The sequence below is a fragment of the Corapipo altera genome, unplaced genomic scaffold (genome assembly GCF_003945725.1).
Source record: "Corapipo altera isolate COAL_440 unplaced genomic scaffold, ASM394572v1 60988, whole genome shotgun sequence".
Taxonomy (NCBI): domain Eukaryota; kingdom Metazoa; phylum Chordata; class Aves; order Passeriformes; family Pipridae; genus Corapipo; species Corapipo altera.
The window spans coordinates 328,256-345,107 of record NW_020885030.1 but is presented as its reverse complement, the minus strand read 5'-3'; the positions used below and the strand labels follow the sequence as shown (position 1 = coordinate 345,107).

Here is a 16,852-nt window from a genome sequence, read left to right as displayed (position 1 = left end):
AGATATTAAACAGGACTGGTGTATGTATTGGGTCTGACTGAGCTAGAGTTCATTTCCCCATAGCAGCCCTCACAGTGCTGTGCTTTGTATTGGTAGCTAGAAAGGTGTTGATAACACACCGGTGTTTTGGCTACTGCTGAGGACAGCATCACCACTGTAACATTCCTTCCTCAATCAAGGGCAAGATCCTGGGAGGGGACACAAGTAGGCCAGCTGACCTGAACTGACCAAAAGGATATTCCATACCATATGACATCAGCTCAGATATAAAAGCTAAGGCAAGGAGCAGGAAGGCAGGCATTCATTGTCTCCAATGGCTGCCTGCTGAGGAACTGTTATGCGTGCTGAAGCCCTGCTTCTTGGAAGTGGCCGACCATCACTGCTCATGGGAAGTAGAGAATAAACCGTGTTATCTTTTCGCTTTGCTTTTGCTTTAATAAACTGCCTTATCCCAATCCACGAGTTGTTTTCCATCTTACTCTCTCCCCTGTCTGGTTGGGAAGGGTATTGATAGAGCAGCTGGGTGGGCACCTGGTGCCCAGCCAAGGTCAACCCACCACAGTGTAATGGTGGTGTTTAGAAACATTTGTTTCTAAATTAACCATCTAAGGTAAATTCACTTTGTTTTTATATACATATTTAATAAATATTCTGTGAATTTTAGAATATCAAAGAGGAAGTCAAGCTGTATAACCCTCTGTTCAATAACAAAAAGATGATTTCAAGTAAAGAGAGTAGGTTTGTTACATAAACTATTGGTGGCTTCGTTTGCTGGAAAGGCAGTTGCTTTTTTGGGTGGAGAAAATAAAATTCAAACCAGGAACTCAGCCGACCAATTTAGTAGTCATTTTTAAGTGACTTTTTATAATATTCCCCAGGAGAAATTTCAATTCCCATTCTGGGACCTTACAGTTTAAAATCTTACCTATATTAATTAGATTTATTTTTACAGAAATGCACAAGTCAGGCAAGTATTTAAAAGGTGAAGTGTCTCCTTCCAGTGCTTGGTTGCAAAACACATCCTATTTTTATATTTCCCAGCTTGGTGTTTCACTTGGCACTTTGGGGGCTATACCAGCAGCAGCATTGGACCCTAACATTACAACATTGGGAGAAATACCACAGCCACCTATTATGGGGAATGTGGACCCATCCAAAATTGATGAAATTAGAAGAACAGTCTATGTTGGAAACTTGAATTCACAGGTAGCTTTTTTGGGTTTTGTTGGCAATAATAATGGAAGATGCAGAATTGGAATTTGTGAATTAAAATCTTGCATTTTAAGAGTTTTCATTAGTTGATGCCAATAGAAATTTAAACAAAAATACTCTTTTTGGTTACTAGAGATATTTCAAATTCTTCAATGTCCTTTTGCCAATCAGATAAGACCAGACTGTGGAATTCATTCTAGCAGGAAACGATAGAAATCACACTGTAGCTGAATTCAAGAAACATACTTATGATTGTGTGTGTTGATCAAATGTCCAGCTGGGTTATATTAGCTGAACAATGCCCCAGAATTTGAGAGAGCATGGTAGCTGTCCCCCACAACACTGTGCAGTTGCTTAAGTACACTAAGAAGAAATGATTTGACCTAGTTGAAGTTGCAAAATTAGCATAAATATATTAAAGTTGCTCTGACAGGAAAGTTAGGTCTGTCAGGAATGTTTTTTTCAGCAATTGATTGAATGAATTGAAAAACAATTTGCTTTTGACTGATGGAAATAGAAGTATTTAATTTTCGGGTTTTTTGACTGCCAGAGTAGCTACTAGAGTATAAAAGTACGCAATGAAATAAAACAAGCTTGAAACTAGTAGAAAAACAGATAAAAGTGAAGTCTTGTTTGGATTTTTTTTAATTGATCAGTTATTTCAAATAAGTTGTCTGAAAAGTGCAAAATCCTGTACAAGTACTTTTTTAACCTAGATGTAGGACTTCAGGGCTCATGGTTGCACTATTTTAAATTGTGGTATATTTTTTAGATTAATGGAAGAAAAAAATACCTTTCTTAAAATGTAACACTACCAAATTCATGTTACCTGTGTAATTATGATGAGATATCTTTCCAAAATTTGTAGCGCTTAGATCATCTGATATGTTGGATAAGTGGTTTTCATTATATATTTTACTTCAACTGAGTTCTTTGACTCTTTCTAGACTACAACAGCAGATCAACTGCTTGAATTTTTTAAGCAAGTTGGAGAAGTCAAATTTGTGCGAATGGCAGGTGATGAGACACAACCAACACGATTTGCTTTTGTGGAATTTGCAGACCAAAATTCTGTACCTCGAGCTCTTGCCTTTAATGGAGTTATGTTTGGAGACAGGCCACTGAAGTAAGAAATTAATTATCTATATGAATATTGAATGAGAGATTTCTTACTATCTTTATACATTTATGACTCTGATGTGAAGGAAACTGCTGTGATTAATATCTTTTCAATATGAGGGCCTATTTTTAGTAAACTAGAACACTTTTATGAACTCAAATGTCAAGTTTGGATATAACTTTTTCCAAGAAGAATATGGATGGCATTGAGTAAAATCTAATCTTGAATTAGTGAAAGCCATAACAGTGAGAGAATATGCAAAGTCCTTTGTACTAATTAAGCTTTATATATGATGTGTATGTAATTAGTAGGCATTGATGTAGAAATTTGATCTGAAATAGATTTCTAGACTTCTACTAAAAATAACACAGAAATATTGTACTGCAATTATTTAAAAGTCGTAACATTTGAAAGCAATAAAAGAGACATTTCAGATACTTATTAAAGATGAGTGTTAGGAAAAATCTGTAGTTTTGCTGAACTTTGAAGTTTTTAGTCATACATGGAAGTTGAGGTGTTTTCTTATTTGTTTTTCATTTTTCCTTTTCAAGATTTTGGAAGTTCAAGGTTTTATTTTTTCTTAATTTAGAATAAATCACTCCAATAATGCAATAGTGAAACCTCCTGAAATGACACCACAAGCTGCTGCCAAGGAACTGGAAGAAGTGATGAAGAGAGTAAGGGAAGCCCAGTCTTTCATATCTGCTGCTATTGAGCCAGGTAGGTATATTATGTTCATTACCTAACAGACATGTTCTGTGTGTACCTTGACACATGCTTTTAAGAGAACTTTAAAACATGAGAAAAGGGTACTCAAAGGTAAGCAATGTGTGGGGGAAAACAAAAGAAAATAATGTTGGTGCTTTTAAAGTTCAAAGTACTTACAAACTTAAAAAAATGCATTATATTTTGGTTTTTTTCTCTTCTAGCACCCATTAATGCCATAGTTCCATGATCAGAGGGAGCTAGTGTGCTGCTGAAAGCAGCAGTATTATGCTTTTTTTTGACAGGTTAATTTTGCCACTGTGCTATGCTCTTTTTCATACTGCCTCAAGACTATGTGCATCCTCATAGCAAATGGGATTAGAGAATGAATCTGGGATAAAACTTAACATATTGTAACAGACTTTTTTTCATTCAGATTGGTTCCCTGATCCCTGTTAACACTGAAATGTCAGGTCAAGGAGGAAGGTGTCAGTGGCTCAAGTGGTTAGACAGACATTTAAATGCTGATTTATACTGACTTTAACTGATTACAAACCCACAATATAAAAAATTCTCAACTTGTTAAACTTACCGTTGAAATCCTCCTTTTTCTTTTCATCAGCAAGATTTTGTCATTCTTCTTACTAAGAAACCCAGACATTGACTTACGTAGGTGAGATAGTAGAGGATCTTGAGCTTTTATTTTTTTTAGGGGGAAGGGAATAGAGTATTTTCTGTCTTTTTTGAGGGTTGGGAGAAAAATAGTTCTAACATTTCCTCAGTGTTAAGCAGCAGAATAATAATCTTTTAGAGTCTGAACCATAGTCTGCAGAGATCACTGGTAAGTTTTCTGTTGACTTCTTGGCCTTTGGATCAAACTTTTTACTCCCTGCTCTCCTTTTTTTCCTCCCCCAAAACAGTTTTTGAGGAATAGAACTTCAATATTTGTACAGTCATTGGAATATTTAAAAGTATAAAAAGTACTAATTATTATTTACATTTTATGCTTGTTTTGAAAACTCTGCCCTCTAAATTTACTCTGCTTTTCTGAGGTTATTAAAAAGAAAGTAGTTATATTAAATAATATACCGGAGAACGTGTTGTAATATTGTGCATTGTGGCAGCAACATAAATCCCATTCCTAAAAGAGCTAACTGCTGTTTATAGTTATCTGGTTTATGTGTACTGCTGCAGGATGGCTGCACTCAATGAGTACGTGCAATGATTTTCATGGATGTTTCTCAAGGATATTTGCAAAGAAGGAAGATGTGCAAAGCATAGGCCCTTTGCACTATATGTGTGGTACATTCCACTTGCGCCAGATTGTTAACTGGGATCTTTAAATGTTCTGAGCTTACACTGCAATGTGTTTTTTTCCTCTCAGAGTCTAGAAAGAGCAGTGAAACAAAAGGCGGTCGATCTCGTTCCCATTCTCGTTCAGAATCCAGGTCTAGCTCAAAATCCCGATCTAGAAGGAAAAGATCACACTCAAAACACAGGTAGGTATATTTACTATTTTGGACTAAGAATTCATACTGTGGTTTTTTTGAGGGGTGGTGCTTACTGAGATTTCTTACTGAGTTATGAGACAAATGTCCCTGTAGAGAAAATTAGTAACTTAAACTGACCAGATCAGAGTAACTAGGAACTTTGTCTCTGAACAGATACTCTTTCCCTCTAAATGCTGCATGTTTTCAGTATTACTTTCAGGTAAAACACACTAGAAGGTACTTTTTGTGTCATAGAGCATAATAATTTTTATGGTTTCATGGTACGTTTTGTGCCATGTAGTATAATTTTTGTAACCTTTGTATTTTAAAAAGAAATAGCTATCTGTGTTTTGTGGATGGAACAATTAGTTTACTGTTAATACCCTGAACAGACAGGCTGGCTGATTTTGATAGTAGAAAGCTGTCCTGAACTTCTAAATATCTAGTTAACAAATGCTGTATTTTTATGTACTGTACTGTAAATATAAAGCTGTATTTTTTAAAAACCAGAAGAAAAAGGCTTTAGAGGCAGTTTTTAATTCTTCAGAGGTTGTTTGCTTTGCTAATTTGTTGTGAAACAGGCTTTGAAATATAGGAGAAATAAAATTACTATATCATCCTTAAAGTTTACCCATTAAGAAATGGTACAATGACAGGAATGTCTTTTGATCATTTACACTATCAGTCTAAAGATATTTGACTCCCTTAAGTGTCAAGAAAAAAAAACCAAAAAAGAAAAGAAACTTAGTGTATTTGAGAGTTTACACTTTAAAAAGGTGAGTGTTTTCAGTGTTGCAGCAACATCACTATTGCATTCTTTCATCTATTGTTTTTTAACACAGCAACTAGAATTCTTTTACATACAGAAAAGCTGGCCAGAGGGAATATACTACATCAGTTATACTACCAAGCATGATCTAAGTGTGCAGGCTTCAGTTTTCATTGAATCATAGAATGGTTTGGGTTGGAAGGGACCTTAAAGATCATCTAGTTCCAACCCACCTGCCATGGGCAGGGACACCTTCCATGAGACCAAGTTACTCAGAGCCCCATCCAGCCTGGCCTTGAACACCTCCAGGGATGGGGCATCCACAACTTCTCTGGGCAACCTGTTCCAGTGCCTCACTACACTCACAGTAAAGAATTTCTCCCTAATACCTAATTTGAATCTACCCTCTTTCAGCTTGAAGCCATTCTCCCTTGTCCTATTACTGCATGCCCTTGTAAAAAATCCCTCTCCAGCCTTCTTGTAGGTCCCTTTTAGGTACTGGAAGGCTGCAATAAGGTCACCCTGGAGCCTTCTCTTCTTCAGGCTGAACAGCCCTGCCCCAACTCGCTCAGCCTGTCTTCATATGAGAGGTGCTACAGCCCTCTGATCACCTTCATGTCCCTCCTCTGGACTCGCTCCAACAGGTCTATGTCTTTCTTATGTTGGGGACCCCAGAACTGTACGCAGTACTCCAAGTGGGGTCTCACAAGAGCAGAGTGGAGGGGGAGAATCATCTCCCTCGACCTGCTGGTCACGCTTCTTTTGATGCAACCTTTGATGCAGATTATTTTTTATATGGTTGGCTTTCTGGGCTGCAAGTGCACATTGCTGAGACGTGAAGCTTCTTGTCCACTAACACTCCCAAGTCCTTTTCTGCAGGGCTACTCTCAATCCATTCTCCACTCAGCCTGTACTTGTGCTCTGGATTGCCCCAAGCCAGGTGCAGGACCTTGCATTTAGCCTTGTTAAGCTTCATGTCGTTTGCACAGGCCCACCTCTCAAGCTGTCAAGATCCCTCTGGATGGCATCCCTTCCCTCCAGCATGTTGACTGCACCACATGGCTTAGTGATGTCATCAGACTTGCTGAGAGTGCACTCAATTCCACTGTCCATGTCACCAACAAAGATATAAAACAGTACTGGTCCCAATACCAACCCCTGAGGAACATCACACGTCACTGCTCTCCACTTGGACATTGAGCTGTTGACTGCAACTCTGAGTGCAACCATCTAGCCAATTCCTTATCCATCTGTCTGTTGCGGGTGGAGTGGGAGCTTCAGACAAAGTTTATTAGAGAAGCCCTCCCGTTGAGTCATGAGGTGCAGAAAGGACCCCCTTGCTTTCTGAACTCCTTTTCAGAGAGGAGCTTGGGTGTGGCTGAATCCAATCTTAGCCCCAGACTTTGTCAACAGTTTAAGCCTAAGGAATTATAGAGGTGTGATTGAACCTTTGTACAACTTGACCCACAGGATTAAGGATGGCAAACCAGATATATAAAAATGAATGATTTATTATGATAAATGATTAGACAAAAAGATCTTAATCAGAATTCTTAACTACAGAGTATAGAAGCTAAAACTACTAGTATAGTATAGTGTACTATATCAAAGCAATTATGTTAAAGCAATTATATTAAAACTAGCAAAAAAACCCAGTTATTAGGTAGAGATTGATGTTACTCACCCATACCATACCCAATGACTGTAGGCAAATCTCTTTCACTCAGCCTCAAGGAGTGACCTTGAGGGGTGTCCCCATCCAAGGGAGGAATCTCCACACACGCTCCAAGAAGGGGTATGTTAGAAGAACCTGCCATTTAAAAGTGGGACTGGACTTTTACAGTATAAAGTGATTGACTGTCAGTCATGTGTCCCCAGGCCAACTGTGTCAGCTTAGCATTTTTTATATAAGGATACTTTACCATATCTGCCACACCTTTACCTTACTATCAGGATGTTTAACTTAGGGGTTGATGAGTCAGACTGGTTTTAGCGTAATTCAACACCAAAGCAGCATGACACACCATCTCAGTCCACCACTGATAGCTTAGCAAAATAGGGCATTGTTTTACTGCATTCCAGGCAGAGCATCCTGCTACATTGTCAAATCCAACTTTCCCTTTTAGAGACAGGGATGTCATGCAGGACAATGTCAAGAGACAGTGTCAAATGCTTTGCACAAGTCCTCTTCCTTCATCCACCACTGCTGTAACCCCATCAATAAAAGACCACCAAATTTGTCAGGCACAATCTGCTCTTACTGAAGCCATGTTGGCTGTCAGCAATCACCTTATTTTCCACGTGCCTGTGTTTTGTAATAGTGTTACACAGTATATGTTGTATAATGACATAAAAACATTGGGTACCTTTTTAATGCAAGAATCATTTGTTCAATTCTTTATTGCTTGTTTCTCTTCTCTGAGGACATAACTGAAAAACAGTCTTTGTTTTGTGTAACGCTGCAGTAATCAGTGCTATTTTGTACTGACGCAAATCAAATTGATTTTTACAATATAAATTTGGATTTTTTTTCTTGCAGAAAACCTCTGCTTTAAACCATTGTTGATAGTTGCATATATATTTATATTATATATATATATATAAATGATTTTACCACTGTTACTGTCAGTTTTGAGAATATGCTGTTTTGTGATTTAACCCCAGCCAGGAACTAAGTACCATGCAGTCACTCACTCACTTCCCCTTGCTCTTCCCTGGTGGGATGGGGAGGAGAATCAGAAAAAGATAAAACTCATGGGCTGAGATAAAAACAGTTTTCAGTAATAGAAAAAAAAGTAAAATGTAGTAATAATAATAACAAAATCAACAATAATTAAAAAATGTAATGACAAGGAGAGGGAGAGAAAGGAATTGAACCCAAGAAAAACAAGTGATGCACAATAAAATTGCTCACCTGCTGACCAATGTCCAACCTGTCCCTAAGCAGTGATTGGTGGTTCATGGCCAACTCCCCCCAGTTTATATACTGAGCATGATGTTCCATGGTATGGAATACCCCTTTGGCCAGTTCAGGTCAGCTGTCCCAGCTATGCTCCCCCACGGTTTATTGTACACCTCCTCACTAGCAGAGCATGACACACTGAGAAGGCCTTGACTTAGGGTAAGCACTACTTAGCAACAACTGAAACATCAGTGGGTTATCAACATTAGTCTCATACTGAATCCAAAACACAGCACTGTACCAGCTACTAAGAAGAAAATTAACTTTGTCCCATCTGAAACCAGGACTGTATCCAACCCTTATTCCACACCATTTATATCATGCCAGGTCCCACACTTTCTAACATACCACCACCTTTCCTGCCTTTTGATAGATATACACACAGATATTGTTCCCTTAGTCTATGGACCATCTCTATATAAAAGTCCATCAAGGTAATTTTGTCCATGACCTTGGGTTCCATCTGTCATGACAGTCTTTCAGGGCAGGAAAGATGGTGTGTGGTGTTGTCACATGTAAAAACCAGTTCAGATTACATCACTGCTGTGCTTTTCCAGTTTCATCAAAGTTCATTCTTCATTAATGTGATGATAAAAGGGGAGTCAGATTCACATCCCCAAATCTGGAGTGGTGGAGATGAGCGTTGAGAGATGCGTAGTGTGGTGATGAGCATATACCCATCATGGAAGTGATAATACACAGTACTATATAGCAATTAGCATAATACAATTTTATTGATCAGCTATTCTCACCCAAAATCAAATCCCCTTGAGGCACACACTGGACTTCCTCATCCTCCTGCATTACTCAACAAGTGCACCCGGGTCCTTGAGCAAAAGCAATCCCATGAATGGGATTGCCTTTGTCTGAGGCAGGAATAACCCAGACTATTTTCCCAAGCATATTTTTAATGTGCACTACAGAAACATTGTCCTCTTCTATAGTATATCAAGGTTTTGATTGGGCAGGGCCAGCCCAATTGGCAGATCCCTCAATGTTAACTCACCAGGTGACTTTTGCTAAATATGTATCCCAATGTTTGAAGGTCCCACCACCCATTGCTCTCACTGTAGTCCTTAACAGTCCATTGTATCATTTAATTTTTTGTAGGCTGGTGCATGATTGCGAATGTGATATCCCCACTTAATGCCATGTTCTTTGACCCAAGTGTTTATGAGATTGTTCCAGAAATGAGTCCCATTGTCTGCCTCAATTCTTCCTCGGGTGCAAGTCTCCATAAGACTTGCTTTTCAAGGCCCAGGATAGTATTCTGAGTAGTGGTAAGGAGCATGAAATATGTTTCTAGCCATTAGGTGGTTTCTTCAACCATTGTAATCACATGGTTCTTGCGTTCACGCGTTTGGGGGAATGAGATATAGTCAATCTGCCAGGCCTCCCCATATTTATATTTCAACCATCGTCCTCCATACCAGAGAGGCTTTAACCACTTGGCTTGCTTAAATACAAGGTATGTTTCACATTCATGGATAACCTGGGTGATAGTGTCCATGGTTAGGTCCACCCCTCAGTCATGAGCCCATCTATCTGTCGCATCTCTTCCTCGATGGCCTGAGGTGTCATGGACCCACAAAGCTACTTCACTTTTAGCAACCTGATTCACCTGTTTATTATTCTGAGGTACTTCATTGGTCCTACTCTTGGGTACATGAGCATCTACATGATGTACCTTCACAACCAGGTTCTCCACCTGGACAGCAATATCTTGCCACAATGCAGCAGCCCAGATGGGATTATCTCTGCACTGACATTTACTCTGCTTCCATTGCTGCAACCACCCCCACAGGACATTTGCCACCATCCATGAGTCAGTGTAAAGTGTTGACCATTTCTCTCATTCAACAATGTCTAAGGCCAACTGAATGGCTTTCACCTCAGCAAACTGACTTGATTCCCCTTCTCCTTCAGCAGTTTCTGTGACTTGTCATAGGGGACTCCATGCAACCGCTTTCCATCTCCGATGCTTTCCTATAATACGACAGGACCCATCAGTAAACAAGGCATATTGCTTCTCACTTTCTGGTAATTTATTATACAGTGGGGCCTCCTCCTCTGGTGACATTCCAAAATCTTTGCCTTCTGGCCAGTCCATGATCATTTCCAAGATTCCTGTACAGCTGGAGTTTCCTATTTGAGCTCGTTGTGTGATCAGTGCAACCCACTTACTCCATGTAGCATCAGTTGCATGATATGTAGAAGAGACCCTCCCTTTGAACATCCAGCCCAACACGGGTAACCAGGGTGCCAGGAAGAGCTGTGCTTCAGTACCTATCACCTCCAAAGCAGCTTGAACCCTTCATAAATGGTCAGTATCTCCTTTTCAGTTGGAGTATAGCAGGCTTCAGATCCTCTGTATTCTCGATTCCAAAACCCTAGGGTTTGACCTCGAGTCTCCCCTGGTGCTTTCTGCCAGAGACTCCAGGTAGGACCATTCTCCCTGGCTGCAGTGTAGAGCACATTTTTTAAATCTTTCCCTGTCTAGACTGGCCCAATGGCCACTGCGTGAACTACCTCCTTTTTAACTTTTTCAAAGTCTTTTCATTGCTCAGGGCCCTATTTGAAATCATTCTTCTGGATAGACATGGCTTACAATCAGGCTGTAATTTGGAATGTATATTCTCCAAAAACCCACAAGTCCTAAGAGAGCTTGTTGTTTTTTTCTTGTTAGTTGGTGGAGATGTTGCTGTTACGTTGTTGATCATGTTCACTGGGATCCATCCTGTGATTTTATTCCTAAAAACTGGGTCTCCTTAGCAGGTCCTTTGACCTTCCTTTGTTTTATGGCAAAATCAGTTTTCAGAAGGATTTGGACTATTCCCTTTCTCAAAAAGTTCTTCTGTTTCATTGCTCCACGTGTGATGATGTCATCTATGTATTGCAGGTGTTCTGGAGCTTCCCCCTGTTCCAGTTCAGTCTGGATCAGTCCATGGCAGGTGGTAGGGCTGTTTCCACCCCTGTGACAGTCAATTCCAGGTGTACTGGATGCCCCTCCACATGAAAGCAAACTGTGGGCTGCACTCCGCCACCAAAGCGATTGAGAAAAACACATTAACGATATCAATTGTGGCACCACTTGGCTGCCTTTGATTCCAATTTCTATTGAAGTTCCAACATGTTCGGTACAGTGGCACTCAGCAACTGTATGACTTCATTCAGACCACGATAGTCTACTGTCAGCCTCCATTCTCCATTAGACTTTTGCACTGACCATTTGGGGCTACTAAAAGGTGAGTGGGTTCTGCTGATCAGCTTATGGATGGGAAACAGGGAGTCTTGGTTGGTGCACCTTTGTGGTAGCAATCAACTCCTCTTGACCTTCATCAACCCCACAATGGAAGGGTCCTCCAAGAGACCGGGCAAGGAAGACAGCTGTTTGATTTCCTCTGTCTCCAAGACAGCTCCCTTTCCTGAAGTAGTCTATGCCAAGGATGCTGCATGCAGCCTCTGGGCCAGTCAGTTTTTGCCACTCATTCCCAGTCAGACTGATTTCAACCTCCAATACAGTCAGCTGTTGGGATCCCTTTGTCACTCCAGAAATACAAATGGGTTCTGCCCCTTCATAACTTGATGACATTAGAGTACACTGTGCACCAGTATCTACTAGAGCCTTATATGCCTGTGGGTCTGATGTGCCAGGCCATCTGATCCACACAGTCCAGTAAACTTGCTTGTCCCTTTCCTCCACCCAGCTGGAGGCAGGACCTGTCTAGTCCTGGTCATAGGATCCTCAACTTACTTCTTGCAGAGACAGATTAGAATTCCTTTCCATAGGATCATGAGTAAAATTAGCTCTTCTGCTCTGCCTGGGGACCTGCCCACTGGAGACTGGAGCAGCAACTTTCCTGGAAGAACCCCCATGTTCCAACCCGCTTGGATATAGAGAGGCGAAGTGTGCCTCTATCCATAAATATACCCAAAAGCGAGATTAAGACACAAACAAGGTCAGATGTTGGTATCCAAAACAATAATTCAACTTTATTAACTATAAAGGAGGCAGAGAGAGAAAGAAGGAAAAATAAAGTGGGAAAAGCTAAGAATAACTATAAGAAGCACAGAAAAGACTTTACCATCACCATGAACTCAGCACTGGATTTTGTCCTTGATGATGGGGGGGAGTCTCCGTTGAGTCGTTCTCCGGTCTGGTCTTTTGTCTCTGTGGCGTGAGTAGAGTTCTTGCAGCGTGTCAGCCCCATGGTGCGTCCTGGGTCCAGCCCAGCTGGTCGCAGTGCTGAGCAGGCAGTGCCAGGGTGCGGCTTGTGTGCAGGCAGTAGCCTGTGTGTCTGCGGCATGTATGGACACCGGTGTGTGTGCCTGCTGTGCATGCCAGGCAGTGTGTGTTTGGGGGCAGGGTTTCCCACCTTAGTCTATGTGGCATGGCCCCAACCTATTCCCCGCTCTATGTGTTTACAATCTTCCCGGAATGTGGGGGAATTCCCGCTGCCGCTCTGCAAGTGTGGGGAAGTCCCACAGCTGCTCTGCAAGTGTGACGATTGTGGTGTGTCCCCGCGATGCGTGTAGGGGGCAGGATTTCCCACCTTCAATCTCCCTGCAGCGTGCCCTCTGATCTCACAGCATGTCTTCAATTTCTACCCTGTGGGCACATCTCTGGCACTTGCTTATATAGGGTCAGGGGTACCATGCCTTATGGCAGGTGGTAGCTATGCAGCAACAGCACATCCAACACGCACTGTACGCAGGTGCTGCCATCCCCCTGGCTCGCGGCCATTTGAACAGTCAAAACAATTCACTTCTTGCAGTTCGGGCAATGGCAGAGCATGTACTGCTTCTGTCAGTTCTTTACACCCCATTTGTGATTGTTTTTCCCTGCAATTCCCACACTTGTGCCTGTAGGGTTGAGGTTAATTTTCCATCTTTTTTCCTCATGTCCTCTCCACGATCCCTCAGGTAAAACCACAGGGTGCCCCATGGTGTGTACCTTCTATATCCCCCCTCTTGGAGCAAAAGGATGCCTACTGTTAAAAGCTGAGGCAATGGTCTGTACATGTGGGGAGTAGCACATATCATCTCTGAATTTCTGGAACTCCCGGGATGGTTTTTCAGACAGTTTCTCCACAGTCAAGATGAGGGTGGAAGAGTTATTGTCTTTCTATTCCTAGAGTTGGTGAGCCACTTGATCCACTTTTGGTGGCGCTTCTTCTCTCCAGCTCTTTGTTGCCAATGGTTTAGTATATGATGATGTTGCGCTCCCTGAAATTTTCCTCCACATGGGTCATGTGCATTAGACTTTGTCTGGATCTGTGGATAACTGCATGTTGTTCAAGTCATAATAAATCATCTCTAACATGACTAATTCCCTCAGGTACTGGATACTTCTCTCCACTGTGGTCCATTTGCCTGGGTGACATATAGCATTTTCCTTGAAGGGATACCTTTCCTTCACATTTGACAGGAGTTGCCTCCAGAGGCTTGGGATTTCTGTCTGTCTTCCAATCACCTTGTCAATGCCTTCTTCCCTAGAAAGCGATCTCAGCTGCTTGGCTTCCCTACCCTCTAATTCCAAACTCCTAGCTCTGTTATCCCAGAATTGGAGCGGCCAGGTAGTAATGTGCTCACCTGGATGACGGCTGAAATCTTTGTATCTTCCACAGCTCACTTAGGGATAGGGATCGAGGGGTTACCTCTTGTTTTGACTCTTCCTCCTGTTCTTGTGGTGACCCCGGCTTCATCCTCCTTTATTAAATGAGCTGACTTTTGTGTCCATTTCTTCTTGTGTATAGGGGCAACTGATACCACCATGGGTTGTCACGGGTTTGGAGTAGCCACAGATAGTTGCTTAACCCTTACCTTAACTAGATCTGAATCTGAATCACGTTCAGTATTCCTAGAAATAGGATCAAGACCAGCAATAGGCTGGTTCCAACATCCCAAAATTTTCAAATGCTGCTGTGGTTAGCCAAGAAGAGAAAGGGAAGATGTCTCCACATGTCTCTCCCATAGGCTGGTTCTCCAAGGAGAAAAGGCAAAAGGTGTATTTATTAATAGTTCCCATTACATGGCTCCTGAAGTGATGGTGATGGCAGTGCTGAGTACACATACCAGATTAGTTTAATTCTATCATATCACAAACTGGTATTACAAAGGACAACAAAATGAGAACCTTAGCCCAAAACAAGCACATGCTGCAAGTAAGGTGTTATATAACACAACTCTGAAAGCATGTGCAACAACTCTGAGAGCAAATAAATCAACATTGTGACCAGCAACTATTAAACCAATTGTGGTGGGTTGACCTTGGCTGGACGCCAGGTGCCCACCCAGCCGCTCTATCACTCCCCTTCCCAGAGGGACAGGGGAGAGAGTTAGGTGGGGGGAAAAAAAAGAAAACAACTCGTGAGTTAAGACAGTTTATTTAAAGCAAAAAAAGCAAAGCGAAGCTTGCGTGCGCAGAAGCGAAGGATAGCAGGTTTTATTCTCTACTTCCCATGACCAGTGATGGTCGACCACTCCCGAGAAGCAGGGCTTCGATACGCGTGACGGTTTCTCAGCAGGCAGCCATTAGACAATGAATGCCCGCCCTCCTGCTCTGTGCCTTAGTTTTTATATCTGAGCTGACGTCATATGGTATGGAATATCCCTTTGGTCAGTTTGGGTCAGCTGGCCTACTTGTGTCCCCTCCCAGGATCTTGCCCTCAACTGAGGAAGGAATGTTACAGTGGTGGTGCTGTGCTCAGCAGTAGCCAAAACACCGGTGTGTTATTAACACCCTTCTAGTTGCCAATGCAAAGCACAGCACTGTGAGGGCTGCTATGGGGAAATGAACTCCAGCTCAGCCAGACCCAATACACCAATACACTGAATTCTTATAACAAATTTGTTTTAACACACGTGGTTTGATTGGATCTGTCATTATCTCAACTCTTTGTGCCCTATGTTGGCTGCCAAAAAAGGACTGTTGTGGTTTACCCCAGCTGTCAACCAAGTACCATGCAGCTACTTGCTTACTTCTCCCTCTCCCCAGTGGGACAAGGAGAAGAATCAGAAAAAGGTAAAACTCATTGGCTAAGAACAGTTTAATAATTGAAAAAAAAAATTAAATATAACAATAACATTGTAATGAAAAGGAGAGGGAGAGGATTAAAATTCAAGAAAAACAAGTGATGCACAATACAGTTGCTTACCACTCGCTGACTGATGCACAGCCAGTCCCTGAGCAGTGATCAGCGGCTCTCAGCCGACTCCCCCCAGTTTATATACTAGTGTATTAGGGAGGATTCGAGCATACTGAAATCTTGAAACCATGACACCATTGAAAGCTCAACAAAACTGAAATTTATTACCAAGAGGTGGCCAACAAAATGAACAAACCCAAAAGAGAGGAAGGAGGGGAGATATAAGCCCCCAGCACGACCTCCCCAGTTACCCAGCTGTTGCCCATAAAGTTATCTTACTGACCTAGCATGCCTATAATTACCCATAGCAGAAGCTGCATCCTTGGAGAGTCAGTAAGTTCACAAATTGGCAGGCATCCCCGCCAAAAGGCAACGTTGTCCTTGATGTGAAGCTAGCTCCCCTCCAAGAAAGTACTATCTACTTTTATACAATTAACTGAGTGACCTCAACCTAGGCAGGTGTGGTCATCACTGCCCAGCCAGAGGGCCTCCGTCCCACCCCCTTGGTTATGTAAGTGCATCTCTTCTGCGCACATGTGGCTTTCCCTGCGCCCGCATACTGCACTCAGGGGGGTCTTATCCAAATGAGTCAGGGCGTCCTTCATCACTATAGTCTTCAATTTCTCCTTCAAGCGACCTTGGAGAACGATTAGCCAGTCACAGAACACCAAATAAATATAGTTTATTCAAAAACTCCCTTCAAGGACAAAGTTCTTGTTTTATCAGTACTTGTTTTCTCATAACTTGGCAGGGAAAGAAAACTTTCACAGGTGGCTGGGCCGAACACAGACCAAAAGTATCAGCGTAATTAACCCCTGATACAACTAGGCATGACATTCTATGATATGGAATATTCCTTTGGCTAGTTTGGGTCAGCTGTCCTGGCTACGCTCTGAATCCGAAAAATCGGTCCGAGAAACTGCTCAGACTTTTTATCTTTAAGCAGCAAGGTATTTGTTTATTCAACATTGGGAGCAAGCCAGCTCACGCTGGACAAACTTGCTCGAAGGCCTTCCAGAGAATCAACACTTTTATACAATTTTCAGATGTGATTAAATGCATATTCAGGTGATTACAACATCTATGTATGCATATTAATAATAGGCGGAGTATAGGTGGAGCTCAGGTGGGGCTTGGGGCGGTGCTTCTCTTGGCCCTCAATTTTGGTGGGTCTGGGGGCTTAAACTCATCTTCCTCAACTTGACCCTTCTTCTCTTCCATTGTTCTTGACATGCTCACTGAAGCTTGGAAAAAGCCCTGGCTCCAGGCCTATTTCTCCTATTCAAATGTCTACCTGATCCTGCTGTATTTCTAATTTATTGCTTCTAGGCCTATTACATGTTCTTTTACTATTCTCTTAAGCTTTGGTCCAGTAAGTAGAACAGAACGAGCACAGATCGTTTTGGATGTTGGTAACTTGTTTGCAGGCCCAAATTTCTTAGTTAA

General features: G+C 41.8%; 1 protein-coding gene across 1 annotated transcript in view; it reads left to right on the top strand.

Moving 5' to 3' along the window:
• Positions 1-16,852, top strand: part of LOC113959262 (splicing regulatory glutamine/lysine-rich protein 1-like) — a 67,746-nt gene that overhangs the window by 21,160 nt on the left and 29,734 nt on the right. Inside the window, exons 4-7 of the mRNA XM_027668162.1 lie at positions 1,042-1,206; positions 2,160-2,338; positions 2,922-3,052; positions 4,422-4,536. Of these exons, the coding sequence (XP_027523963.1) occupies positions 1,042-1,206; positions 2,160-2,338; positions 2,922-3,052; positions 4,422-4,536 (590 nt within the window). The remainder of the gene's footprint in view (positions 1-1,041; positions 1,207-2,159; positions 2,339-2,921; positions 3,053-4,421; positions 4,537-16,852) is intronic.